The sequence below is a fragment of the Indicator indicator genome, chromosome 1 (genome assembly GCF_027791375.1).
Source record: "Indicator indicator isolate 239-I01 chromosome 1, UM_Iind_1.1, whole genome shotgun sequence".
Taxonomy (NCBI): domain Eukaryota; kingdom Metazoa; phylum Chordata; class Aves; order Piciformes; family Indicatoridae; genus Indicator; species Indicator indicator.
In genome coordinates this window covers 91339218-91365341 of record NC_072010.1, presented here as the reverse complement: position 1 = coordinate 91365341, position 26124 = coordinate 91339218, and the positions used below count along the sequence as shown (strand labels likewise).

At 42.6% G+C, this 26124-nt stretch overlaps 1 protein-coding gene across 1 annotated transcript; it reads right to left on the bottom strand.

Annotated features, from left to right (window-relative positions):
- Positions 1 to 460: 460 nt before the first annotated feature.
- On the bottom strand, positions 461 to 24102 carry CHD1L (chromodomain helicase DNA binding protein 1 like). The gene is made up of 22 exons (XM_054383222.1): positions 24064 to 24102; positions 23239 to 23345; positions 21841 to 21955; positions 20804 to 20835; positions 17513 to 17594; positions 15891 to 16053; positions 15387 to 15542; positions 14216 to 14308; positions 13697 to 13793; positions 12353 to 12426; positions 11135 to 11245; positions 9274 to 9388; positions 8371 to 8524; positions 7102 to 7267; positions 5637 to 5782; positions 5122 to 5285; positions 4185 to 4393; positions 3176 to 3274; positions 2361 to 2431; positions 1604 to 1718; positions 1232 to 1340; positions 461 to 539 (listed from the first exon to the last, which is right to left on the bottom strand). Exons 1-22 carry the CDS (start codon positions 24085 to 24087, stop codon positions 461 to 463), a joined length of 2481 nt encoding a protein of 826 aa, XP_054239197.1. The 5' UTR covers positions 24088 to 24102.
- Positions 24103 to 26124: the final 2022 nt, after the last annotated feature.

Sequence of the window (26124 nt, the reverse complement as noted above, 5' to 3'; positions counted from 1 at the left end):
CCAATGAGATGTCTATGTGGAATGTCTGTGTCTATGTGTACACAGAGTCCCACGTAACCACTAAAAAGCTAACTGAAAAAAGGTATAGTGAGATAAAACATGAAATTTGAAGGGGGGTGGGGAAAATCTGTCAAAACAGTATCATATTCCAAGCCTAAGCAATAACTTAATGTAAGGGATAACAACTGACCATTAGTGAAAGTTTAATTTTCCATCTCCAAAACAGCTCTGGGACTAGGCCCACATCCTTATCCAAAGACCTTTGGACTGAAGCAGTCTCATTTTCCTCCAAAGCTACTAACAATACGTAAATGATCTGGCCAACAGAAGCAGAGAGATGCAGGAGCAAGTAACAGTTTTGTAAGCCTTGTTTCAGAACTGGATGCATACAGACTGTCTGCGTGGTGTTGAAAAGATCCCTGATGTTTTGCGCATGTTTCTCAGTGAAATTAATGCATCTTCATGGCTTTGAGACTGTCACTGAAGAGGAGTATGGTTGTGAAGCTGAGGAGATGCCTTTATTCCTAGGGAAGTAGTATCTAATAAAAAGCGTTAAGGAGGTGGTGTCAAGGAATGCCAGACAACATGTCCACTAAGATGTTCACCAAGGAAGGAGGCAGAGTGCTCTGAACACCATTGTCTTTGTTTCAGGCTTTCCATTTCACAGAATTGCTGACAGCGTAGCAAACACATGTCTTCCTAGAGAAGTGGCAAGACACAGCCTCCTTTTAAACCTCTGCTTCCTCTCCTGGAAGGTGAAAGCAATAAGATCCTTTGTTACAAAAGCCCATCCCCTAACACACACCAACTCCACCACGTTCAGCCAAGGAAGCAGGTTATCACTTGCTTGCAACGCTGTCATGGGATTTATTTTTTTTTCCACATTCTCACTTTGCTTCTGAGTCACTTCTGTTATTCTGAAATTCCAGTCATCTCCCCCACAAACAGGGGGCCTATACAGGTAAGTTGACTGCTGTCAGCTGTCACTAGCACCTAGTTATGACAATTTCTGATGGACACAGTGAATCACTAATCTGTCATTATCACCTAAATGCTACATCCTCGCTGTGGAAAGAATAGCTTGATGACAGCAAAGTCAGAGAAATCAAGTTTTCAGCTGGACTGCAGCATATGTACCTTGCTCTGCTTTCTTGTTTTACATGCTCCAAGGTATCTAGGGGATCATATTGATACTAGATTCTGAACAGAATAAGACACTCCAAAAGGATACATAAGAGTGGGGATACCCCGTGTTGCCAAATATTTTCTGATGAGTCGCTCGGTACCGTACCAATTGAAGCCTTTTGTTGCATACCCAATACGTGGAAGATGCACTGATGCTGAGGAGGAGGGAAACAGAGGGTGCACAGTCTTTAGGACAAGATACATATACAGAAAGCAATCTAGATAAGAACTTCAAGCTAGCCAACAAAAACAGAAGAAATATTTTGGAACACAAAGTTATCTGCCATGGAAATCTCACTCTTGCCTCACTTCAGGTGAAAAAAAAAAAAAAAAAGAACAGGAGAGGTGGAAATTGGTCATCATCTTTAGGTGCAATTATACATTTAAGCATTCACAGTTCTCCTGCACAGACACTTACCACTCCTTTTCTTGGCTGCTAAATAAATCTTCTTCAGGCCTTTTTCCAAAGCAGACAGCTTAATGCCAGACAAGTTGTTGGACCGATCCCGGTGCTGAGCTACAATCAAGGCCAACTAAGGAGAAACAGACCAAAAAATTGAAATGGAGTCTATATACAGTGCTAAGAGACACAGTGATAGCTGCTAGAAAACTGCATTACTATTTGTTCTAAGAAAAATATCTCCTTCCTTTCATGTTTAACTGTAGCTTAGCCATGCTTAGTATTCAGTACCATTACTGCCGGGAAAAGACAAAACATTCATTCCATACAGCTTCAAAAATGTGGACAGAGCAAAACAAGAAGGAGCTTATCATCCTGAGTTAGGGCTGTTCAGTCTGGAGAAGAGAAGGCTCCAAGGAAACCTTATTGTGGCTTTCCAGTATCTTAAGGGGGCCTACAAGAAAGCTGGGGAGAACTTTTTAGGGTGTCAGGTAATGATAGGACTAGGGGGAATGGAACAAAAATAGAAATGTGTAGATTCAGATAGGATGTTAGGAGGAAATTCATTACAGTGAGGGTGGTGAGACACTGGAACAGGTTTGCCCAGGGAGGTGGTAGAAGCCCCATCCCTGGAGGTTTTTAAGGTCAGGCTGGATGTGGCTCTGAGCAACCTGACCTAGTGTGAGGTGTCCCTGCCCATGGCAGGGAGGTTGGAATTAGATGATCCTTGAGGTGCCTTCCAACCCTAACAATTCTATGATTCTATGATTCTCACCAAGTCTTGTCCTTTTTTCCTGGATTTTTTATCATCAATAGGGAATAACAGAGTTCGTCCTAACTCCAGGTCTGTGCAGAAAACAAGAATAAAAAAAAAATAGCAAATCAGGTCTGAATAGTCAACTGGCAGTCAATGCAGCTGTGATTTCACTGTCATGTTCTGTACTATTCTCCTTGGCTTTGTCTCCTCATGACTGTTCACAGCAGAGTGAGACCCATTGCCTAGAAAAGCAAGACAGATGTCTTACTAGCCCCCAATACACAGAGATCCCAGTTAAAGACCATAAATGCAAAGAGAGACTGGAACGAGAAGGAAGCATCTCAGGAAATTAGAAAAAAACAACAGGTCCACCTTACAGCAAGATGTATGTTCCTCACCAGCTGCAGGTAACTCAGAACTACTATTACATGCTCAGGAGAAGATCAGTGTTTGAAGGGAACCAAAGGCTCAGCTGAGCACTGCCTGAGGTGGCTTTCATCCTTCTTAAAGGCACTTTGATAGGCAATGTAGCACTCTGTCTTATATAGCAAAAAACATCCTGTGAAAAATGATCACTTGGGTTTTGGTTGTTGTTTTTTTCTTTAATGACTTGCAGTGTGAATTGGAATGACTAACCCCCTGCAGAGTTCTCACACTCCAAACAAGTCAAGTCAAAGCATCCACTGTATTACTACCTGCAGAGCTAGGGATGCACATATCTAGAGAAAACTGAAAAGAACACGGGTATCCAGGTATCCAGGCACTCCTGCAACGTCAGTGGGATTTAAGCTCTTTCCTGTGTCTTGCCCTACGGTTATGTTTTAATCTCTTACCTTTCATCTTTCCTGCCATCTCATATATTTTCCTTGGCTGATCAGAACGAGCCTCTAGAGCTGTAAATAAGCCACCCCTTCCCCAGCGGCCGGAGTCATCTAGAATGAAATGCCAAGTTAACTTGCTTTTAAAAAGTCAGGTTGAAGACCACCCTTGCAGAAAAGGGACCTGCTCTGTACTAAGGCAACCGAAGCATCAAAAACCAGATACAGGAACCACACATGAACTGAAGCCAACCAGCAGTGAACCTGCTGGTATCCTCACATATGTGCATAAAGGTATATAAAGCGTACACCTAGTACATCCCCAGATCGGTGCATCAGGCATCCCACAGCTGGATGTTTATTTGTGGACTTCTGCTTTTACTTGGCATTTTCACTTTAAACATGAGGTTTTGTGCAGAGTTTAACATAAACCAAAACAGATTATAATATTCTGCTATAACCCTGCTTAGAGAGCACCTCCATACTGATTCAGGAGGAATTCTGTAGCCCGAATTTCTCTCCCTCAGCTTCAGCGTCTAAACAGAGGTCCTTAAATTAGGAGACTAGCCTAGAATCTCTGTACTGTCAGTGCTGACGGATGAGAAGCTCTGACCTGAGCCTCTGGAAGTGCCTGAAAGTCTCTGCTAACTGTAAAAACGAGGCAATTTTCAATATCTCAGTTCAATCTACAGCTTCCATGCCATGAATAAAAGGCCCTGCTTTCAGGAGAAACCGTCCTCACTTGTCTACAGCCAAAATTTCAAGCCACACAAGCACCTTTCAAGATGCTCATGCATGAGTCCAGAGAGGGCACAGAAAGACCCAAGCATGCCTTGCTAGTACTTGTGTGAGCTAGACATGGTGGAGTAGAGGCTGTATTGCCTCTGTAACACTCAAAATTAAATCAGACTCAAATCCAAATTACTTTGGTCTAGAAGAAAATTAGAAACTACTGAGCTGGTAGAGACAGTTCAGCTCCCCTGTCCACCTCATCCAACAACATTCCTGTTATCTTAAGTCCCACCTAGGCAGTGGACAATGATGGCATCCTCCTCTTCTGCTTTGGGTTGTGTGACATCTCCCATGACATACTTGATACAGTTCAAGTCTGCATCTTCATAATCTAAATCTGCATTCAGCCCATCCTCATCCTCCTCAAACTCTTCCTCAGAGTCACTCTCCTCTGAAGGAAGGCAAGTAGATGTGTAATGATTTGCCTCCCACCAGGCCATCCTGAAACAAAACAAGAGAATATGGTGGTCAATGAAAACCAGAGGAGGGGGGGGGGGCACACAGCTTGTTTTAAATTGCAGTGAAACACTGAAGACCTGGACCTGCATTCCCTCTGCTCCCTTCCCCTATTTTGGGCCAGAACCAGGTTTATCACACTTGTTATCTGTGATATAAAGAGCCAGATATGATGGTAAGCTAATTGCAGGCATGGAAAAAGTGAGTGCATGACAAAAAGGCAAGAAGCTACTTTGAGTGGTGAAAAGGAAGAACATGTAGGAAACCAGAAGAAAGTTAGGAACCATGCCAGAGTTGCAGATGTCAGAACAATACATACAGTCTAGCTATGACACTTCAGAAAGTTTCTCCCTAAAGCTGACTGTACATTCAGACACAGGGTTCTTATTCCAGCCACTCTCTATGAATTAAATCAGATGGGAGGTCAGGTAGTGTATTCAGAGAAGAACCCTTGCTAGGGACTCGAGCCATTTTTCCACCTTCACATCCCTGTATCACACAGTTCGACCAAACACAGAAACATCCTCAAGTATGAAGCTAACTCTCTTACTAGAGTGGCTGGCAGCCATTTTGTCACCTTCTCTCCTCATCCCCAGCCCCAGCTGCCAGAGTGGATGCAGGGCACAACTTGTTTTTGTCAGACAGACAAACGTTTCTAGGGTACAGAATAACAGACATCAGCTTACAAGTCGTCAGTGCAGTACAAACCATACTTTTTCTTGTGTTCTGCCTCTGCTTTTGCTTTCTTCCTTTCCTCCATGAGTCGTGCTCTCTTTGCTGCAGCTTCTTGGCGCTTCTTCCTCCTAGCCTCCAGCTCCTCTGCACTCAACAAGTGCTTCCTCCTGGTTGACTGTTCCCAGAGGCCTGTGAGAAGGGCCTGGAGAAAGAAAGAAGCACCATGGAAACAAACTACTCAACTTAAAGCCATGTCTGGTGCCCACCTTAAACTATACTCCTTTCCCATTTGTCTACTTGTCCACAGGTCTCAATGATCACTTAATATGTAGTTTTGTGACATGCTTATTTGAGTCTCCAGCATATCATTCCTCTTATCTGTTATCAGAATTGCTGAACTGTCAAGCTCTCAGATTCAAGAGCTAGCTTTACTACGCTGACATCTAAGTATTTTAACGTATCTTCTGCAGGCAATAGGTAAAGAGAGAAAACTGTCAGCCTCATTTTCCACAAGTGAATGAAAGAGCATCGTGTGTCTTGTCTTTTATCTTACATTTGCTTTGTTCCGGAGAGCTCTCCCTTCCTTACTGGTCTCTTCGGTCAAGGCTTTCTGAACATCTAAAAGCTGATCAAATGCTTTTTTGTCTTCTCTGCTGGGTTCTTTGGAATAATCTTTGCCTTCGTACACGTACATGTGGTCTTTAAAAGAAAAAAAAAATAGCATGTAAAAAGGAACTGAAAGCCAGTAAAACCTGAAGTGTACAATGACATCGAAAGAAATTTGGCTTCTCTGTAATGCTGTGTTCTACCCTCAGCAGAAAAAAACAATCTCATCATTTGTTTGTACGGCCAGTGTCAGCTTTGTCTAGAAACAACAGAATCAAGATTTGCTTCCTTAGGCAACAGCTTTTCAGTTAAGTCATTTACATTGGCAAAGAAACATTTTACCTATTTCAGACAATTAAGTATTTTAAGCTGTGTCTCCATCACTCCTCCTTTGGTCATTCCATCTCTGCCTGTAGCCAATTCATTTAGCTGTGCTATCTAGTTACAGGTAACTCTTAAATGGACACCAAACGTTTTCTTCTGAGCTCCCAAACAAAATAAGAACTCTGGCAACCCAGAGTTACTGCCATCAGGTGAGCCATTTTCCCAATAGCTATTACAGTGTGCTATCACTGCTCCTCTTTCAGTTACCAACAGAAAATACCACTCTTTGCTAAGTCTCAGCAAGTAATTACTTGCTGCTGGCAACTGCTGCAGGACAGATAATACCTAACCTGCAGGACTCTATTTCTGCTTCAGCCACAGATCTATATTTAAGTGCTACTATGTGCTCAAACCAGAAAATCAGTCTCTTTCTCACCATGAAACTAGAAACAGGAAAGTATCCTTAGAATTTATTCTCAAATAGCATGGGGCTATGAAAAACTAACCACAATTGTGTAATGTCCAGACTGGAAGGTCAAGGACTGAAGAAAAGAGTAGGTTTGTTCTAATTGTTCAGACTCCATGACTTTGCATTTCTTATCTGACATTTTGGATTTTTTAAGGCATCTCAACTCGTGATTTTCATGGCAAATATTTTTTGAGAGATATATACAGAACACCTGCTATATAGCCTTTCCTTAAATTACTGTTAGATCTCTAAAACTGTAGACATGTCTTACCATTTCTCTGCAGTAACAAATAGCAGCTGCAGTCTGAATATTTCCCCTTTTCTCATTAATTTCATCAAAATATTCAAAGCACGTGAAGGAATTCAGTCCCCTACCTACCAAAATTGGGCAAGTATTGTTACCATTATCTTACAAATAGGCAAATAAGGACACAGAAAGAAGAAAAAGACCAATAAAGGCTCAAAAATAAAGTTTGTCAGTAGACCACAAACAAAATGAAAGTAACTTAACTACAAGTCCACTTTTCTTGTTGCTTGAAAAGTGCCACCTTTCTGGTAAGCTTTTTCTACCAGTACCCAAGTGTCATACATTTGATAGGTATTTAGATGCTTAACTTACTCTCTGTGTCCTCCTCTTCACTCTCTCTTTCTCTTGACAGGGCAACATCCATTACCCACTTCCCTTCTTTTGTCTCTCCAAGGATGTTTTCTAGCTCCACATCCTGCATGGTGCTCCCCTCAGAGGAGAGCAATTTATCCAAGCCGAATTTCAGGATTTCACTCAGCTTCAACAAAGAGAAGGGGGGAAGTTCAGTATTAATATTTCCTAATTCCATGCTAATCTCACTGTCTTGAACTTCTCAGGCTTAAATGCAGAGTGTACAAGTGGAGAAATCTTAAGCCTTCATTTTACCTGTCAAAACATTTAGGCTTTAACATGCTCAGTTCTCTGAACACCTGATGGGACAGGCCCCTACAACATCTCTCTCAAGCGTAACTCATCCAGGCTTGAACAGGTCATTTTTCTCCAGGGCTAAATGATGAACACAGCCAGCATTTTAAGTTGTGGTCTTTATAAGCCAAAATGACCCTGCTTGGTTTTGCCCCTAACTCCTTTAAAACAAAAGCATTCCACAAAAACAAAAAATCCATGGGGAGAAAAAAAATATTAGCATGGAATTTCCTATGGGGTCAATTTCACTTCTCCCTTGGAAACTATAACTGCAGAGATACATTCTGATGGGGCAGGGAAGGGAGGCAGTGGGGGAAAGGCCACACTAATTCCAAGCCTCTCCCAGGTTTAATTGCACACAGGGGATATACTCCCATAAATGTTACTTCGGCTGAGGTTCTCAACTCAAGTTTCCAGCACAAACCTCAACTTTAAGGTCAGAATTATAAATCATGCCCTGACTCTCAGACATTGGATTTGCCAAGATGTCAAGAGAACGTTGACCGAGTTTGAAACTAGGAACCTAAAGCTAAGTACTTATCATCAACTCTGTTTATAAGAAAAAAGCACCAGGGACAGACAAGTTATAGAAACAATGAGTCAGCTTCCACTTTAGCCCTGATAAAATTAAAAACAAACAAGCAAATCAAGGAGAGATGTTCTATCTTCCCCAAGAAAACACACCCCTTTTTAACAATGGATGCACCTCAAAATTGTAAAACGTCTTCCAACATCAGATCTTGTCTGGTTGTGGGATGTCATTTTGGTTCCTAAGGCATGCACAAGCTGACATGTCACTGCAGATCTCCCCCAATGCATTCCATGTTTGGCTAGTCCCATAGGATAGGATTGGACAGATTCATATCAGACAGAAATACTCTGGAACATTTCTGAAGACATTACTGGAGTCAAATTGAGGATATAGCTCTATTTTACCTGTAATGCTGCTGCTCTCTGAGGCTTGGGTGCTCCCAGAGCAAACTGACCTCCTTCTAAAACGGCATTTGTCAGGTGGAGCTTAGAAGCAGCTCTTCGGTAGATTATTTCCTCAACTGTGTCTCGCCCAACCAAGCGGATGATTTTCACAGGCCTTGAAAAGTTTATGAAAATTCTTATTGTTTTCTTTTTTCTGAGGTGCACTAAAGCTGTTTCCTGGCATAGAGCACCATCTCCTCACCCACTTCTTTCACAGAATGGTTTGAGTTGGAAGGGACCTTCAAGATCATCTAGTTCCAACCCCCCTGCCATGGGCAGGGACACCTCCCACTACATCAGGCTGCTCAAGGTCCCATCCAACCTGGCCTTGAACACTTCCAGTATTCAACTTCCCTGGGCAACCTGTTTCAGTGTCTCACCACCCTCACTGTAGAGAATTTCTTCCCAATATCCAGTTAGATCTACCCTTTTGCAGCTTAAACCCATTCCCCCTTGTCCTATCACTCCTAGCCCTTGTAAAAGGTCCCTCCCCAGCTTTCTTGCAGGCCCCCTTCAGGTACTAGAAGGTCTACCCTTTGGTAGGGTAAAAAAAGGCAAGAAAGTCAAGAAAAATCACCAGCTGAAATGCAATGCTGATACAACTGCTTCTGGGATACAGAAGCAATGTACACTGCAGAAGTGGAAGCAAACCTCTAGATCCTCTCTCCTCCAAATCTACAAAGTTCTAAGCGTATGGCAAGTACAAGACTCTGTGAGGCTGCAACAGAAAAGCAAAGACATCAGATCCTCTCTGCTCTCCCTCTTCAACCTGTCGTCCTTCACCCCACCATCACCTATGGATAGGGACTGCAATACAGAGACCAAGAGAGTCAGAACCAAACCAGAAGTAGCACCATTTCTCACTTGTGCTGCCCAATCCGGTGAGCTCGTGCTATTGCCTGCAAGTCATTTTGTGGGTTAAAATCGCTATCGGTGAAAATAACTGTGTCTGCTGCTGTCAGGTTCATGCCAACTCCACCTACAAACAAAGAAGGGCACAAAATATGTTTTCAGCGGGGAAAAAAAAAAAAAAACAAACAACCAAAACAAAACAAGGAGAATCTGGAGAATTTTTGCTATGCAAGGTTCTGTCAGATCTCTCTCTCAACCCCAAATCTGAGTGTTTCAAGGACTTAGATGGGTAAGCTTTCCACTTCCAGCTTCCAGCTTTCTGCAGCAGTCCAAATCCAACTGTTCTGTGCAATGCAATCAAAAAAGATAGGGTGGAAGTGGACTCAAGAAGAAGATTTTTCACTATGAGAACAGTTAGACTTTGTAATAGGAAGTAGTGGAGTCCCCTGCATTGGACAATTTTAAGGCTCAGCTTGACAGGGTTATGTGCCATCTCATTTAAACTACACTATCACCTAGAAAAGTTGGACCAGATGATCCTTGGGGTCCCTCCCAACCTGGCATTCTCTGATTCTGTGATCCATTGCAAAGGGGACTGGTTGTCACAGCTGATGAACACAGACATATTCTTCTGCTGGCAGGCACACTGATCCAGCAAGGACCGGCTTCACTGAAGCTACAAGGGACAGCAGCACAGAAGCAACAGGCAAACACAGTGGTGAAACAGTGGAAAAGCTGAAACAGTGGAAAATACCAGGCACAACTATACAACAACCAGAGCCTAGGTATTTAGAGGACTTAAAGTTTTCCAGCTTAAAGTTTAGGTTCTCATGGAATGAGGGGGGGGGGGGGGAAGATAACAACACTCTAAAATAAATAATTATGTATTTTTAAAACCCACTATTGTGACTACATAGTGTAGTTAGAAGAAGGAGCTTCTGTCCTACATTTTTTCCAGCTCAAGCCAAGCACCTCTTCACAGTAATCAGAACATCCCTGCAAGTACAAACAGTCATGCACCTGAAAATCTGTTCTTAACACTGGTGGAAATACTGTTAAGCACACCCCTCCCCTACTTTATCCAGACATAGCAAAGTGCAGTAAAAAAGAACTCTAAGTCTGGTTGACATGGACAAATAGAGTTCAGGCACTGTGGTGAGAGACACACTTACTCCTACCATGTAGCACTAGGTGCTTCTCTTCAATCTCTCTACACACTTTCCTCAGTCATTGGATAAAAGTCTGACCAAAGGCCCAAAGGAAAACTTGATTCAAGTTTGATGCTTTAGATCAAGCACTGTGGATCCCTCCTCTAGAGACAAGCCTGCCTCTTGCACTTGTCTAAATAGAGACAGGAAGGTTCGAAACTGTGTAGAAGACACAGCCTGAGGAACTAAGAGGGGAAGAAGCACAGATGGCAGTCCCAGTGTTCTTCGAAGTCTCAGGACACTAAGAGGCTCTCATTTGATTCTATCTGCCAGGTAGAGAGCATGCCCATGATCAGCAGACTCAAAAAGCAATTCTACCAGCTTACTTAAAGGAAGTCTGTTCCTGCCTAAAGTCTGGTGCTTGCAGAAATAAGATGTTAGCAAGATTCCTAAAGCTCAATTTGGCATGGGGACAGGCATTAGGGACGCAGAACTAAAAAAGTAACTCAAGTGGCTGCAATATGAAAAGTATGTTGGCATCAGCTGCTGAAAGCACAGAAGCCATATGTTCTAGCTGAGAGACCCAAGTTCATGATGTGTCTTGTCTCCCTCAAAAATCCCCCATATTAACAGGCTCTGTAGGATTCAGAACTCCCTGAAATCTTGCCAAAGAGGGCAAAGAAGAATGCAGAAGCAAGATGGGTTCTTTATCTTTCCTTCCTTACCTGCTCTGGTGCTCAGCAGGAAGATGAAGATGGGCTGTTGACCGAAGTTCTTAATGGCAAGGTGTCTCTCTTCACCCCTAACAGAGCCATCCAGCCGCTCATAGCTGTAGCCTTTTTAAACAAGCAACATGTATGTTTCTGAAATCCTGTCTGTGCTCTTAACCCTCTCCCTCATTCTCTGCTGTGCTGAATCTTTTTGTGCCAAATCCTCCAGTCTCAATTCTCCTTTCGTTGCCTTCAGCTCCTCCATTCTTTCACAGTCAAGCCTTGTATAAACTGAAATAGTGACCCTGACTTCCAGATTGACTGTTGGCAAACGGTCATTTTGCTGAGTCTGAAGCAGAAACTCTTAGCATTTAATTTACTGCTCGGAAACACAACAGGAAAGCTCAGAGCCAAAGTCAAAGCACATAGTCCCATTTCAGACTATGCTGTGCTGGCCGTTGGCCCCGCTAAAAAGGACAACAACCATTGGATCCTCCATATGCAAACTCCCATAGCCTTCAGCGTGTGCTTTCCTGTGAGTGAGCAGTAGGGGATCCAGCCCTACATTTGGCTTTATCCTGCATTATCAGTTGTCCAAAACTATAAACACAAAACAAAAGCCTCTTTCATAAGAAATCCTAAATAGGCAAAGAGCCATGTGCATTGAAACAAAAGCAAATGTCCCAAGAACATTCTGGCAACCTTGCCAAAAATGGTCTGATCCAACCTGCCCTTGCAGACATGTTGGGGCCCCACTGCCAACAACTGTTTCCATCAAAAATTAATTTCCTGGTATGACTGTGGCCCGATTTGCTTTTTGTGTTGGACAAACTGAATCTAGAGCAAGCCTACCGCCTTCAGTGCAATTACTTCAGGACTCAGGCACATAACTGAACACAGGTATATAATGAAGCATTGCTACCCTGCCATCTGTTAGTCCCATTTTATAGAAGACCCAAAGCTGAAACTACTTTGAAAAACAACATTTCAGTGCCAGCTCATTTCAGGCAGGTGGTACCACAGTGAAGGACTGAATCAAGATAGTAAAGAGCTGAATCAAGACTCTCTAACTCACAGCACCACTGCAAGAAGATAGTTTCTACATACTAAGAAGCAATAAATTCTCATCATGGTGCCTTTTCCACCCCAGACAGATCAACCAAAATTAGAGGAATAATATATGACAGATATTGCTAGGATAAGCTCTGTGCTGCCAAAGTGTGCAGAACATACCTCTGTAGTCCATGTAGTCTTGCAGGATATCAAGCAGTTGAGTCATCTGAGAAAAGAGCAAGACACGGTGGCCACTGGAAGAACAGAAGACATCATGGTAGTAGCTTAGCAGTAGTGGTGGGACTATGAGCTCTAGGCAAGTGTTTAGACTTGATGATCTCGAAGGTCTTTTCCACCTCAACAGTTCTATGATTCTGAGCCTCAACATACTGTGACAGCATTTCAGCATGGTAGAAAGGTTACAATAGCTTAACCAATTATAGTTACATAGCAAGGTCCCGTGTCATGGGTTGAGTTGGACCTGCTGCTGTTACTCGTTCCATGCTGCAGTCATGCCAGCTTCAAATCACACTACACACTTAAATGCTGGGAAAAATTCGTATCAGCATTTCTGTGGCAGCAGAGCACTTCCTCCTCCAGCAAATAACCTTCTGCCTACAATTGTGTATAAGTGAGAAATCAAATCTACTCCCTCCCAGCTCTAGGCTTCAGTGCTGTTTAAATAAGACTTCACTGTAGAGCAGAACACAGGCATTTTCAAGTCCAGAATTTGCACAGGGCTGGTCCTGTGGCAAAGACTTTCAAGGGAGAGGCACTCATGAATTGCTATACAGCAGAAGGAGAAAAACCTCCACAACTAGATCAGAATGTCACAAGGTCTGTTGAATTTCTGTTCTTCGGAAGCAGTTAAAGAAGGTAGAATTTGTGTCCTGCAGGAGGCACTGCTTCACAGGCAGTGTGCACCAAAATGCAAACTGCAGTTTGATTTGCTTCCCAGCTGAGACATGGAGGTAAATGCACAAGGTCTTTGGATTCCAGGTTCCAAAGTCAGCAGAGTCCAGCACCAGGAGTTCTGAATGCCATTCCCAAAGTTGAAGTTTCAGCTTATTCCTGGTTTTGGGTCCAGTCAATTTTCTTTTTCACATTTGGTATGTGTTCTGCCTCCAAAGCTAACAGACATGGCAGCATGAAGAAACTCAACTGATGCCTTGGAAGGTGTTCTCAAGAAACCCACAAACCAGATAACCTCAACCTATCAGATGGCTATTCTCCCATGTTCCCAAATACAGCAAATACAAGAACACAAGAGTTAGTGAAGTGTTTCAAGAAATGTTTAAAGGGAAACTACAAAAATCATTGAGGCTCCTCTACCATTTCCAATGCAGCACTTTCTACTGAAATTACTCTTTTCAGGTAGTCAATAATATGCAACAAATAGGGTGATGCTTGGGTTGTAATGAGTATCTACTCATTCCACGGCTAAATAAAGTCTTTTGAATTCCCAGTTTACTACTTCTCCTTAGGTGAACCTCACTCTGATTTCCTCACCCTGGTATGACATACCCAGCGTATAAGAATGAAAGGAGTTTATCCAACAAACACAGCTTGCCACTGGCTTCAACTATATGGTCTCCAATCTCAAATGGTTCTGGCTCAACACCTGCAACAGAAAGGAGTTTCAAAGGCAGACCAAATACTATGCAAGTAACAACTTGGTAGTCAACCTCAGTGCGTCTGCACTGCTACCTAGTGCTAAACAGATCCCTATGAGGCTTGCTTAAGAAGGGATGGTCCTGCTCTGTCTCTAAAGAACACAGTTCGCAAAGCATTGATTTCATTGTTTAGATGAGAGTGGATGCAGTGATAAGGAAACAAGTGAAGAGCTGCAGAGACTTCACACAGTCCCCAAGCTTATTCTTCATTACTGATGAATTATTGTTGGAACTCACAGATGGTTCTGATTCAAGTACAACATTGTTTATTCCTTACTTCTTCTAAGCATTACGCTGCCAAGCAGTAACAGAAAACCAATGTGTAAATCAAGAAACTTCTCTCTTTTTGGAGAGAGGAGTGCTTTCTTACCACTGAAAAGGTATGGGTGGGCAACACACTTCCGAAGCTGAATTAAGACATTCTGAAGTGTAACTTTCCTTCCTGTCTCATTTTCAAACGCATCTAGAACAAAGAGCACAAAAAGGGATCTGAGCAGGAAAGGCCATGCTCCATCAATAGGTGTGACTAGGAATATCTGGGCACTGAGTGCTGCTCTGCATTGCTTCAGTACTGGAATATCTCTCCCTGTATATCCCATCTGCATTTAAATTTTTATCTCAAGACTACCACATGTGCTTTCATGGACCAAACAAAACTTCTCACAGTTTTTTGAACAAGTCTTTAGAAAACTACTCTGATGAAAACTATTCTGCCTTGTGAAATGCCCTGGAAAGGGTCACTGTGATTTTTTCAAGACTAAATTATAGAACTAGAAATCACCACAACAGTGAAAGAAATCTGATGCAGTTCATTTGATTTTTTCAACAACAAAAAAAAAAAAAGCATACAGCAGAGTCAAGATCTACTGGGCAACCAGGAAGTTGTTTTTGTGAGGAGACAAAGAAGGTATGTGCACATATGCTGACTTCAGAACAAGGTTCAGTCCGCCTGGTGATGCACATGCAAAGCACCACTGGCTTCTTGATGCACTAGGCATTAGCCCTAAAAGAATAAATGGTCTCTGTCCCCCCAGTTTTATTTTCCCTACAACTGGTAAGCAATAGTAAGCCACATGATGTGGTATGCAGAGATGGAAGAGGAGGAATTCAGACTGAAAGAAATACTTTCTGTCTCATTGCTCAGGATGCTTTGTTACAGATAATGCATCTGTACTAATGCTGGATAATTTGTAGAAATCCACATCCAGAATTTTCTGCACCATCCTTTTATCTGAACACAAAAACATGGGAGAGGAGGACGGTTACCTGGTGACAAGTATTTTTAATTACAGGCTGGCCCAAAGCAGAATCCTGAAGGTAGCCATCCCCAGCTCTGCAAATGCTCAGCTCCAGATTGTTGTGTCTCTTAGATATTTTAGCACAAGGTAAAACAAAAAATCAAGCAGCCCAAAGAAATGTTCGCTTTATGCATATTCTGCAGGCCAAATTATTCTCTCCTTCACTGCAAGAGAGCATGGATTTACAAAAGAAATTAATTTTAGTTTTAAAAGTAGCCAATAGGGTTCAAACCCTTCAATTACCTAGATCTTTCATCAAAATGGCTTTGTAGTACTTCCTTTGCAGGGCTGACATTCCATGGTACAGAACCACTTCCACCTTCTTTGGAAGCTCTGCAGCCACCTCAGATTTAACTCTTCGAAGCAAAAATGGCTGCAGAAGATTGTGCAATTCTTTAGCTATACAGAGTCAAGGGAAAAAAATGAGGGAAGATTACTGCATTAAATATAAGGAATTTATACAGTACCTTCACACTACACTTTCAAAATAACTGCATAAGGAACTTCACATCTGTTAGTGAAATGATTTAAGTTCCTTTTTACAGAGAAACCAAACCACAAGGCTGTACCTTAAATAGGTAAGAACTACATTATGGTAAATAATCATTACTTTTAGTGGCTTTGTTTTAACAATAGTCAACGTAAAACTAAGAATTATAAAAAGGCAAATAAAGGGGTCAAAACATGTCTGCCTCCTACACAGGTAACAGCTGCTTTTGATTCAAGTACACACTGTTTATCACTGACCTGGCTCACTGTCCTTTTCAACTGCTTGGTAATACTCAACAAACTCTTTCACTTCTGTTCTAGGAAAGATGTCAGGCTCAATAAGGCTGAGTAAGGAGTACAGTTCCTGGAGGTTGTTCTGGATTGGAGTGCCTGTGAGTAGCAGACTGAAGCCTACTGAGAACTGAAAGAACCAGCAACAACACAAAATTATGAAGAGAAAATATCTGTAATGCAATGCTACTTTATACACAACTCCCCTCATGCTAATCTTAAGTTTAACTTAAAGATGACAGATGGCACAAAACTGCCCACAGAATGTAAATGTCTGCCAAAACTATCTAACATAAGGTATGGTGTAACAGTCATAGAATCATAGAATTGTTGAGGTTGGAAAAGATCTTTAAGATCATCAAGCCCAATTGTTAATCAAACACTGCCACATCCACCATTAAACCAAGTGCCACATCTACACATCTTTTAAATACCTCCAGGGCTGGTGACTCAACCAGTTCCCTGGGCAGTCAGATCCAGTGCTTGACAACTCTTGAAGAAATTTTTCTTACTGTCCAATCTTTAAACTCCCATGGCACAACTTGAGGCAACATCCTCTCATCCTATCACTCATTACTTGGGAGAGGAGATCAACACCCACCTCACTACAACCTCCTAGATCTATAGAGTGAGAAAGCCTCCCCTCAATCTCCATTTCTTTAGACTACATAACCCCCAGTTCCTGATGCTAGCCCAGACCTAATGCCCGTGGTTCACTGCCATGACAAGAAGTGTAGCCTTCAGGCACATCCAGGTACTTCGGCAGGATGCTTTGGAAGCTGGAGCAATTCGACTCATTTCAATTAAAAAAGGGATAATCACAGAATTGTTTCAGCTGGGAAAGACTTTCAACTCTACCAAGTCTGGTATTAAACTATGTCCCTTAACACCACATCTCTCCATCTTTTCAACACCTGCAGGGACAGGGATTTAACCACCTCCTTGGGGAACTTGTTTCACTATTTGAGAGCCCTTTTAACTGAAGAAGGGTTTTCTGACATCCAGCCTAAACCTCCCCTGGTACAACTTGAGGCCATTTCCTCTCATCCTATCCCCTGTACTAGAGAAAACACCAGCACAAGCTCAATACAACCTCCTTTCAAGTAGCCATAGAAAGCAAGAATGCTCATCCCTCATCTTTCTTTTCTCCAGACTAAAAACTCTATTGAATCCCAGGGTTCATGGGACCTCAAGTCATGGACTAGGCCAGGGTTCCTTCATCCTCCCAGAGGTGCAGATAGCCTCTTGTTGCTTTACATTATCTTAAACCACACAGACTTCTACCACTTCGGTAGCACAGTAGTGATTCAGTTTTATGTCTGTCTGCTTTAATTTTTTGGTCTCTCAAATTGCCCCAACGTGTCAAGCCCATACACAAGTCAGAGTAAGAGATAAGGACTACACACTGCTCATTTCCATGCAAAGCCAACAAGATAGACGTTTATCTGCCCGCCACTAAATCTGTTCACCAACTCTGGCAATTGGATGTGGCCCAAAGCTTAAGAAATACTCAGAAGAACAGAGAACCTGTGTGCTATACTGAAGAGAAAAAAGGCTTTATACACTAAAAGATGGATGAGTTCTTTTACCTCAGAAAGCATCTTGTAAAGCAGAGAACTTTGATTTTTCAGTCTGTGAGCTTCATCTACAACCAAGGCAGCCCAGCTAAAGCTGAAAAAAACGAGCATCTTCAGTTAGGGGTACACAATTCATTCTTGTCAGTACAAAAAGACTGAAGTAAGTGTTAGATCTGCTTGGCTGAACTTGAGACAGTCCTACTGCATGACCCACAAGCAAACATCATAACAGGGACAGGAAGAATGCACAAGTACTGCTTTTCAAGAGCCAACATAGCTTCTTAACTATGGCCTGGATGAGTTTTCTTGAAATCAAAACTAAGTAAATTCTCTTGCATTTATTGCTTGTCTCTCCACCCTCCTTTCTATGGGGCAAATAACATACGAATAAGTCAGTCAAACATTCAAGGAGGTCTACGGTTTGGAACAAGAAAGATTAGGCCCACCTGTGCAAAAACTCACCAACTAGAATCAGATAGTGATGACAGCCTTTTGCAAATCACCCAAGACAAGAGCTTTAGCTTGTTCTGGGTTTGATACAGCTATATGCAGTGTCTCATCAAGTAGGCTACAGAATCACTGGTGACCTAGTACCACCACCAGGCTTAATAAAAACTCCAGACCTTTTCAGTCCTCAGTGCTTGTGCCTGCTTACCACTGGGGATTCAAGTCCCACATCACAGAGTCAGGTATGGCTGAAGGATAGGCAGAGGAGGGAAAGTATGACTCTCCAGCTTTTCTTCTGCCTGAGGTAACCTACTCAGGATATGCGTACAGAATTGCGTGCAGGATCAATATGTCAGTCTCAACCTCCACCCTTGAGGACTGATATTAGCAGAGGGAACAGGCCTTGCACCACAGTGGCTTGTGAAGTATACAGTTTCTCTGCTTCCTTGACAGCCCTGGTTACGGACAGGAGTCTCTTTTCCCGTTCTGAACACCTTTTCTGTGTCCTTAAACAAAGTTGAGGAAAGTAATAGGGGCCTGTTTGAGCCTTTTGATCCCTTCTAGAATATCTCACAGTATGATGCCCATTTGGAAAAAAAAAAAAAAAACATTCAGCCCTTTCTCTACACTGCAGCCAGTTTTTATATCCTTACAGGACAGAGACCACATTGAAGACTTGTTTCCAGCAAAGCAACCATCACCCAGAAGGATGAAGACTCAGTCTTCAGTGATGAGCGCACATCATGGGGTGGAGATTGAGATACTGATTTTGTGTGTGATTCTGCATGCATACCCTGAGGCCAAGGACTCAGAGCAATTGTTGCTCCATCAGGATTGCACTGGTTATGCAGAGTCATCAGTACATTGTTGTATGTGATTGCAATGTTCGTTGTCTTGTCCTACAGTAGCTCATTGCATGTACTGTACATGAAGCCCTAGGTTAAAGGTACTCATGCTCTGTACTGGAAAATGATGATCCACAAGGAGCACAAAAGAAACCTTACTAAACTGCATCCCCTTTTAACTTTGGAGACAAGAGATGACTGCTCCACCACTCCAAGGGGCCAAGTTATTTTTGTTGAAACGTCAATAGGGTGGAGTGTGGCAGTACATCCAAAGCCCCTCCCCTCAAAGCTTGGATGGGGGGAAAAGGAGAAACTGGCACATGGCTTGGGGGAAGGGTTCATACGTGTCTACTGACCCACAGCCCTGGGTGGGGGGACGTATCTTCCCCTGGCTCCCTCTATCCCAGATTCTCCGCTTCCCCCCCATCCTGTCTTTGTGGGGGGCAAGGGGTTTTGGATGTATTGCCACATTCTCACATTACATTAGAACAAGGCTCTTGCTCAATTGACTTGTGATGGTGTTACATTGCTGTATTAGGACATGTTAACGTGGCATGTATTAGAATGGGTTAACTGGGAAATGGTCCGTTGTTGGCCCATGAATATTTTTGACTGCGCAAGCAGAAGACACTGCTCAGAGATAAGGAACTGGCAGGAGGGAGTCTTGAAGGCAAGGCTGATTAGGAAAGCATGCAAAGGCAATTGGGAAAACAACAGCTGGAACTTCAGTACCCCCACAGGTGCCTGTGGGCCCCCAAACCCAGCAGATGCATGTGCAGAAACCGTCACTCTTATGTACATGGAGGTAGGGCTTGGCACCTCTCCCCACACGTTCTGGCCAAACATGCAGGGACAGGGGCTGGACCACCATACAATAAAAGGGGAGACTTCTCCCCAGGAGCTCGAGCAGCTGTAAGATTGAGGGCTTACACTGCCAATACAGGGACACCTGTGAAGTCTTATGCCTATCAGCACAGCTTCTATGAGGAAAAGCTGTAGCACCTGGACCCTCACTTCTGTAATTACATTTGGGCCAGTACGTATTTGGGGATTATTAAAGGGACATGCTGAACGCTTTGCTTATATGAGTGTGTGTGTGACTGCCTGTGTCTGGCCCCACCATACCCACTTCAGCATCTAACTAGAACAACTGCTACATCTCAAGGCTAAGCTGCAAAATAAGCAAAATCACAAGCAGCAGTGCAGGACATGGTAAGAAACTGTCTACCTTTCACAAGGCCTTGATTCTACCATAATGCATTCATCCAGCAAAACATGCTAGTTCCACCTGAGGCCAAGGGCACATGCTTTGCAGAAAGACAACAGGACCAGCCCCGGGATATCCAGAACTGTTTCAGTGGAGGCTGTTGAGTTTTATCTCCGACAAAGATCCTAAAGCATTCATGATATATGGCTGCCCCCAGAATTTGTCACAGCACTTACCACTATAGCAAGGCATTGGTGCTACTATTAGAAAAATACAAACATGCCTCCCCATTTCAAGGATAGGCTTCTGTAAAAGTCCTACAGGCTGAGTTTCAGCTGTACAATCAGTCTTACTAGAAAGTGTAATGGTCCATGAACAATTGACTGGAGGCAGGAGGCAGTCAGCTTCAGGATATGGTATCAGCACATCATCACCTGAGTACAATGCAAGTCAATTTCAGCAAATTTTGCATCTAATACTTTTGCAAACCAAAACTTCTGAAGATATCCTGTGTTATAAATAGCAATCTTCTGGACTGATATTTAGTGTACTGCTATCAGCCACTATGTATCATATTATTTTCACTTAACTGGCATGAAAAATGCCAGTTCATGTACATCTTAACTGACATTAGAGATTATTCACTGAAAACTGGACAAGGCAAAGCTCTAATCACAAGCAGAGAACAGCCTTGACTCGTGAAAAAAAAAAAGAGTGGGATGGGATCTCACACATAGAAACATACACTTAAACTGTTGACAGATACGCAGAATTATACTTGAAAAAAATGTAAATCACACTCACAAGTTTAGAAATGCTGCATCTTTCATACAAATCTGCAATGAAAAGAAATTATTTATGACATATGTAAATACACCTGTTAAGAAACAGAACATCTTTTTATCTACTTGGAAACTGTGGTGGAATGGAAGAGAGTGGAACGAAGCCACTTATTACCTAAGGGAAGTAACATGATATCTATCAGAACCACAAGATGTTATGATCCTACGTTTTAACTTGTCTGGCAAAACACAAGCAGTAGAATCTCAGAGAATTAATGGAAATTTACACATGCCATAGATGCTCTTTACCCCTGTGAATTTTTTCATCTTTCTCACTCCGTAAAAACACTATGCACACTCAGCATCACAATCATTTTCACTCTAACCAAACATATGATATGCTTCTGTGGATTACCCTAAGCTATTAAAATGACCCTATAGTATCCTAAAGTGCAGGCATTGCTTGACCAGCTTCAGATTCAATCAGGTCACTTCAGAGAAATCCCTAAAACGTACTGAATTTTATCATCCAAAATAGAGACAAGAAAAATCCTAGCTAAGTGAGTATCTTGACACAGTTGATGGCAGACTTGCTTGATTATGAGCATTGCCATTTATGATATTTAGGACAAGGTTTATCACTGCTAACCCATTCCTGCTTCTGCAAGGTGGAAGAAGATTCAGACTCAGAGTGGTCAGAGGCTCTCAGCGGGATCACGTGAAATACTTGAAGAGAGCAAATGCAAAAGGACAAAGGGAAAAGAAGATCAGAAGAGGTGGGGTTAAGGAGCTTTGCACTGAATTTCAAGCTGATGTGTTTGTTAAGAGATTGTTAAAATAAAATCAAAGTGCTGGCATGAAGTAACGTCTGAGTGGAAATGACTCAGAGAAGGGCTTTTTCACCGCTCCAGATAACTAAGGACCAGCTCACACAAAGTCCAAACACAGTAAAGATAGAAGTCAGAGATGAGTACAAAGGACAAGGTGTGAGCTGGGTGGTACAGAGGAATGGAAAACACAATTTAAAACTTGATCCCTCCTTTCAAAGATATCACATACCTCGTACGTAGTCAAAAGCACTTGGAAGTGAGATTGCTCTTTCAGTCTCTGTTGCAGCTTAGGTCGCTCCTCCTTGCTGCCTATGTATGTCACAAAGGAAAGACCTGGAGCAAACCTGTTGTCAAAAGGAGGAACATAATCCATTGAGTCAAACGAAGCCTTTCAGGTGCTTATGACCCTGGATGCCATTATCAAACAACTACTGCACAGATAATGAGAAGCCCTGACCCCAGCACTCTGCCCTCCTGTGAAATGTGGATGGATCTCAGCTTTTCAATCTAACCCTTTCTGAGGGTTCGGTTTCTCAGGTTGGCATCTCAGCTCCTGGTTGTGGTCTACACAAGACCCAAATAAACTGTGTTCTCCTAGGTCTTGCAACCCAAGTTTCAATCAACTGATTGAAAAACAGTCCTATGGCCTGTCTCTAGTCTGAGCTGAAAAAGCCCATGAGAAGCAAGTGAACGAACACAATTTGCCCAGTTGGTGCCAAAGAATTGGCCTAAATCATGCTAAAATAAATGCAAACAAAGTCTACAGCAAACAGGTCCATATCAGGGTCTCAAAAATCTATCCTCTTAGTCATAGGACCACTGGATGTTAGGGGTTGGAAGGGACTAGTCAAAAAAGCAAATAAAAACAGTTCCATAGAGGAACAGTTTGGACCATAAAATTCTTCATTTGACTTCATCACTGATGTTTGCCTAATTTTCCTCCTGGGTAGCTGTTCACTGCTGATCTTGTGAAGAGATGCACTTCCCCCCAACTATTCCAACCACAAGGCTACCCAAATCAGGCCAGCTCACCTCAGAACATAACCTCGATGACTTTGATGCTGAGACAGCATCACCCAATAGCTACACAGACAGACTTCTGTTCTAGTCGTTTAACTTTCTTTTCTTAAATGGAATCTTTGGGCTCCAGCTTAAAAATGTACACATTCCAGAAATAGCAAATGTGTCATCAGCCTAGTCACTGCACCCCAGTGAAGATATGTTGCATGCACAGATGTAATGTATTTTGCATGCATATGTGAGCATGCCAAGGAAGATACTATTCAACTCGGGTCTTACCTTTCATCATACAGAATCCTGACTGTCTTCTGCAGATTTTGCCTAAGAGAGGCTGAGCATGGAGGGTTACAGATCAGTAAAAGGCAAGGAGCTAGTGCAGACACTTGGACTGAAAGTCAGCCAATATTAGAAATTGAATGAATTCATGCATACCACAGCAGTGTAAAGACTGCATTAACTACATAGCTTGCACTAACTTGCTAGTTTAGTATCTTCCCATTTGATTTTTTTTTCTGAAAGGAAGAAAAATGTTTTACTGAGCACATCTGAACAGAATCTTTGTAACTTGCTGTGTAAGAATATGAGCCAGACAACTGTTGAAACCTACCTCTCCAGTTCTTCCTTCCAGTTGCTCAGAACAGACAGAGGACAAAGTATCAAAAATTTCTCTTTGCTTGTTATTTTTTTTGTCATATAAAGAAGTAGACAGATAGTCTAGAAAGCAAAGAAAAAAAATAACAAAGAAAGTTTATTTAGCTTCAGGCTATTGGGTTGAATCCTATCTCCTTGTAGAGCTTTGTAGTCAGTTCCCACAGGTTCCCTAGCACAAAGCAGGAAATATCAAATAAGATCCATCACCAATGACAAAAAAGCTCAGATCCTAAATCATGGCCTCAATATTTGGAGTCCCTTTCCAAAAACCTTTCTCTCACAGTCACAAAAAAGAAGATCTACCATCCATCACTTTCTAAAACTACTGGTTTGGGTTTTTTTAGAGAAATTGAATACTAGCAGGCTCATTTTCTAACAAAACTGAAACTTGTTGAACAACTTACAAAAAAAAAAAAATCTTAATTCATATAGTGACAAATTCAAAACCCATCTTACTGCAGGTGAATGAAATGACATCAACCTCTCTGTATTGGCTGTGTGTTGTGCCTGCAACTCTGTGCACTACGAATTATGCATTAAGGTGCCTGTAAAGATGATCACTTTTTACAAAACCCTGAAACCTTTTTAGAGTGTTACTCAGGACTTAACAGGTGGTTTAAATGATTAGGGAACAAAAGAACAATGAGCTCTCTCTTTTGAATATGGACTTCAGGATGAGGCTCCTTAATTCACCAGTCATTAGGGTGCTGATTCTTTTTTCATTCTGGGCTAAAAAACCACAAGTTTGGTAAAGATCATTCTCCAGAAGAAGACAACACACCTGACAAGTCTTCCCAAGACCCATCTCGTCACTCAAAATACAGCCACGCTGGATACCACAGCATTGCACCAGCCAATTTACGCCTTCTAGTTGATAGGGACGAAGCGTAATGTCTGGAAATAAAAACAATTTATTGCATTTATAGAGTCATCCAATACCGTTTATACAGTTATACCTTGAAGCCACCAGAAAGAAGGTCCTGCCCAGAACAGGCCTTCCCAAAACTTTGCATTACAGGAAAAGCACACCATTTTTCAGAAGGTGGTTTAGAGATCAGAGGCACCAGTTACAGCAAATTAATTAAATTAAATCATATTCAGGTACTTGTACACACACAAATGCCCCAAGCTCTTACAAAGGCATGTACAAGGAACCTAATCTGGTAATGAAGCCACTACTCTGCATTCCTAAAAGGTGGATTGATTTTCAGCTTCAGGTACTTTGTAAAATACCCAAGTACTACAACCAAGGACATTCTTAATACTACTAAAAACATCTGTAACACTCTTCGGCTGTATAATAACCATTTCTCAACAAGGCACTCTCCAGCTTTCACAGAATCACAGAATTAACCAGATTGGAAAAGACTTTCAAGATCATCACCTCCAACCATTCACCCAACACTATCTAATCAACTAAACCATGGCACTAAGTGCCTCATCCAGTCTTTTTTTTTCCAGGGACAGTGATTCCACCACCTCCCCACGCAGACCATTCCAATGGCAAATCACTCTTTCTGTGAAGAAATTCTTCCTAACATCCAGCTTAAACTTTCCTACACTTCAGCTATGATAGACCTCAGGTGTAGGTCACTGTAGCTACTCCCATCATTGCAATCCTTATTATGGGGCACAGTATATCAAAACAAGCCAATTTGGAGTTCTCAAGATTATTCCTTGTACCTGGATTCAAGTGCCATGTATAACACAGCACCATTTCATCTCTTTCCTGGGGAAAGATGAGCATGTGAAAAAACTCACCAGCCCACAGGAAAAAGACATTCTAAGCAGAACTGAAATAAAGGCTCGCCACAGCTAACAGAAACAGGCAAAGAAGGCTGGGAAGCCTAGGCTCTCCTCTTGTGCATCTACCCCTCAGGTGCTAGAAAGCACTTTAAAGCATTACAGGACGGGCAAAGATGGCTTGAGAGCAGTCTTGAGATGAAGGACTTGGGGGCATTTGTTGATGAAAAACTCAACATGGGCTGGCAATGTGTGCTTGCAGCCCAGAAGCCAATGGTATCCTGGGCTGCATCAAAAGCATTGTGACCAGTAGGATGAAGGAGGTGATTCTTCCCCTGCACTCTGATCTCATGAGATCCTACCTGGAGTACTATATCCAATTCTGGGGATTCCCAACACAAGAAGGACATCAAACTGCTGCAATGGGTCCAGGGGAGAGCCATGAAGATGATCAGAGCACTGGAGTACCTCCCCTATGGGGACAGGCTGGGAGAGTTGGGATTGTTCAGAGAAGAGAAGGCTCCAGGGAGACCTTATAGCAGCCTTCCATCACCTAAAGGCAGCCTACAAGAAAACCGGGGAGGGACTTCTTATAGGGGCTTGTAGTGATACGATGAGGGGGAATAGCTTTAAGCTGTAAGAAGGTAAATTTAGAGTAGATATTAGCATGAAATTCTTTACAGTGAGGGTGGTCAGACACTGGAACAGGTTGCCCAGGAAGGTTGTGGATGTCCCTCCTCCCTAGAAGTGTTCAACGCCAGGTTCGACAGGGGCTTGAGCAACCTGGTCCAGTCAGAAGTGTTCGTATCCATGCCCATAGCCAAGGGATCAGGGGTGGGTTTGGAACTAGATGATCATTAAAGTCCCTTCCAACTCAAAGCATTCCGATTTATGCTCAACATCGACCCACTTTGAGGCTGAAATACTCCTGAAGCCTAAGGCAGTGCTGAGCCACAGCTGCAGTAAAAGCCGGGCTCAGCAGGCTAAGGCCCTGACAGCCAAGGAGCCTGGGCCTGAAGCCGCCGGGCACGATTTGCAAGGAGCAGCGAGCATTGCGGCATCACGGCTCTCTGCAGCGGCAGTACCCGCTTTTACAGGC

Coding starts and splice junctions, on each gene's coding strand:
- CHD1L (XM_054383222.1), bottom strand. CDS start 24,087: ATGGGTCTTGGGAAGACTTGTCAG. Junction 11,246..12,352: donor AGACTACATGGACTACAGAG/GTATGTTCTGCA, acceptor TTGTTTAAAAAG/GCTACAGCTATGAGCGGCTG. Junction 5,286..5,636: donor CTCTCCGGAACAAAGCAAAT/GTAAGATAAAAG, acceptor TTCTTTCTCCAG/GCCCTTCTCACAGGCCTCTG.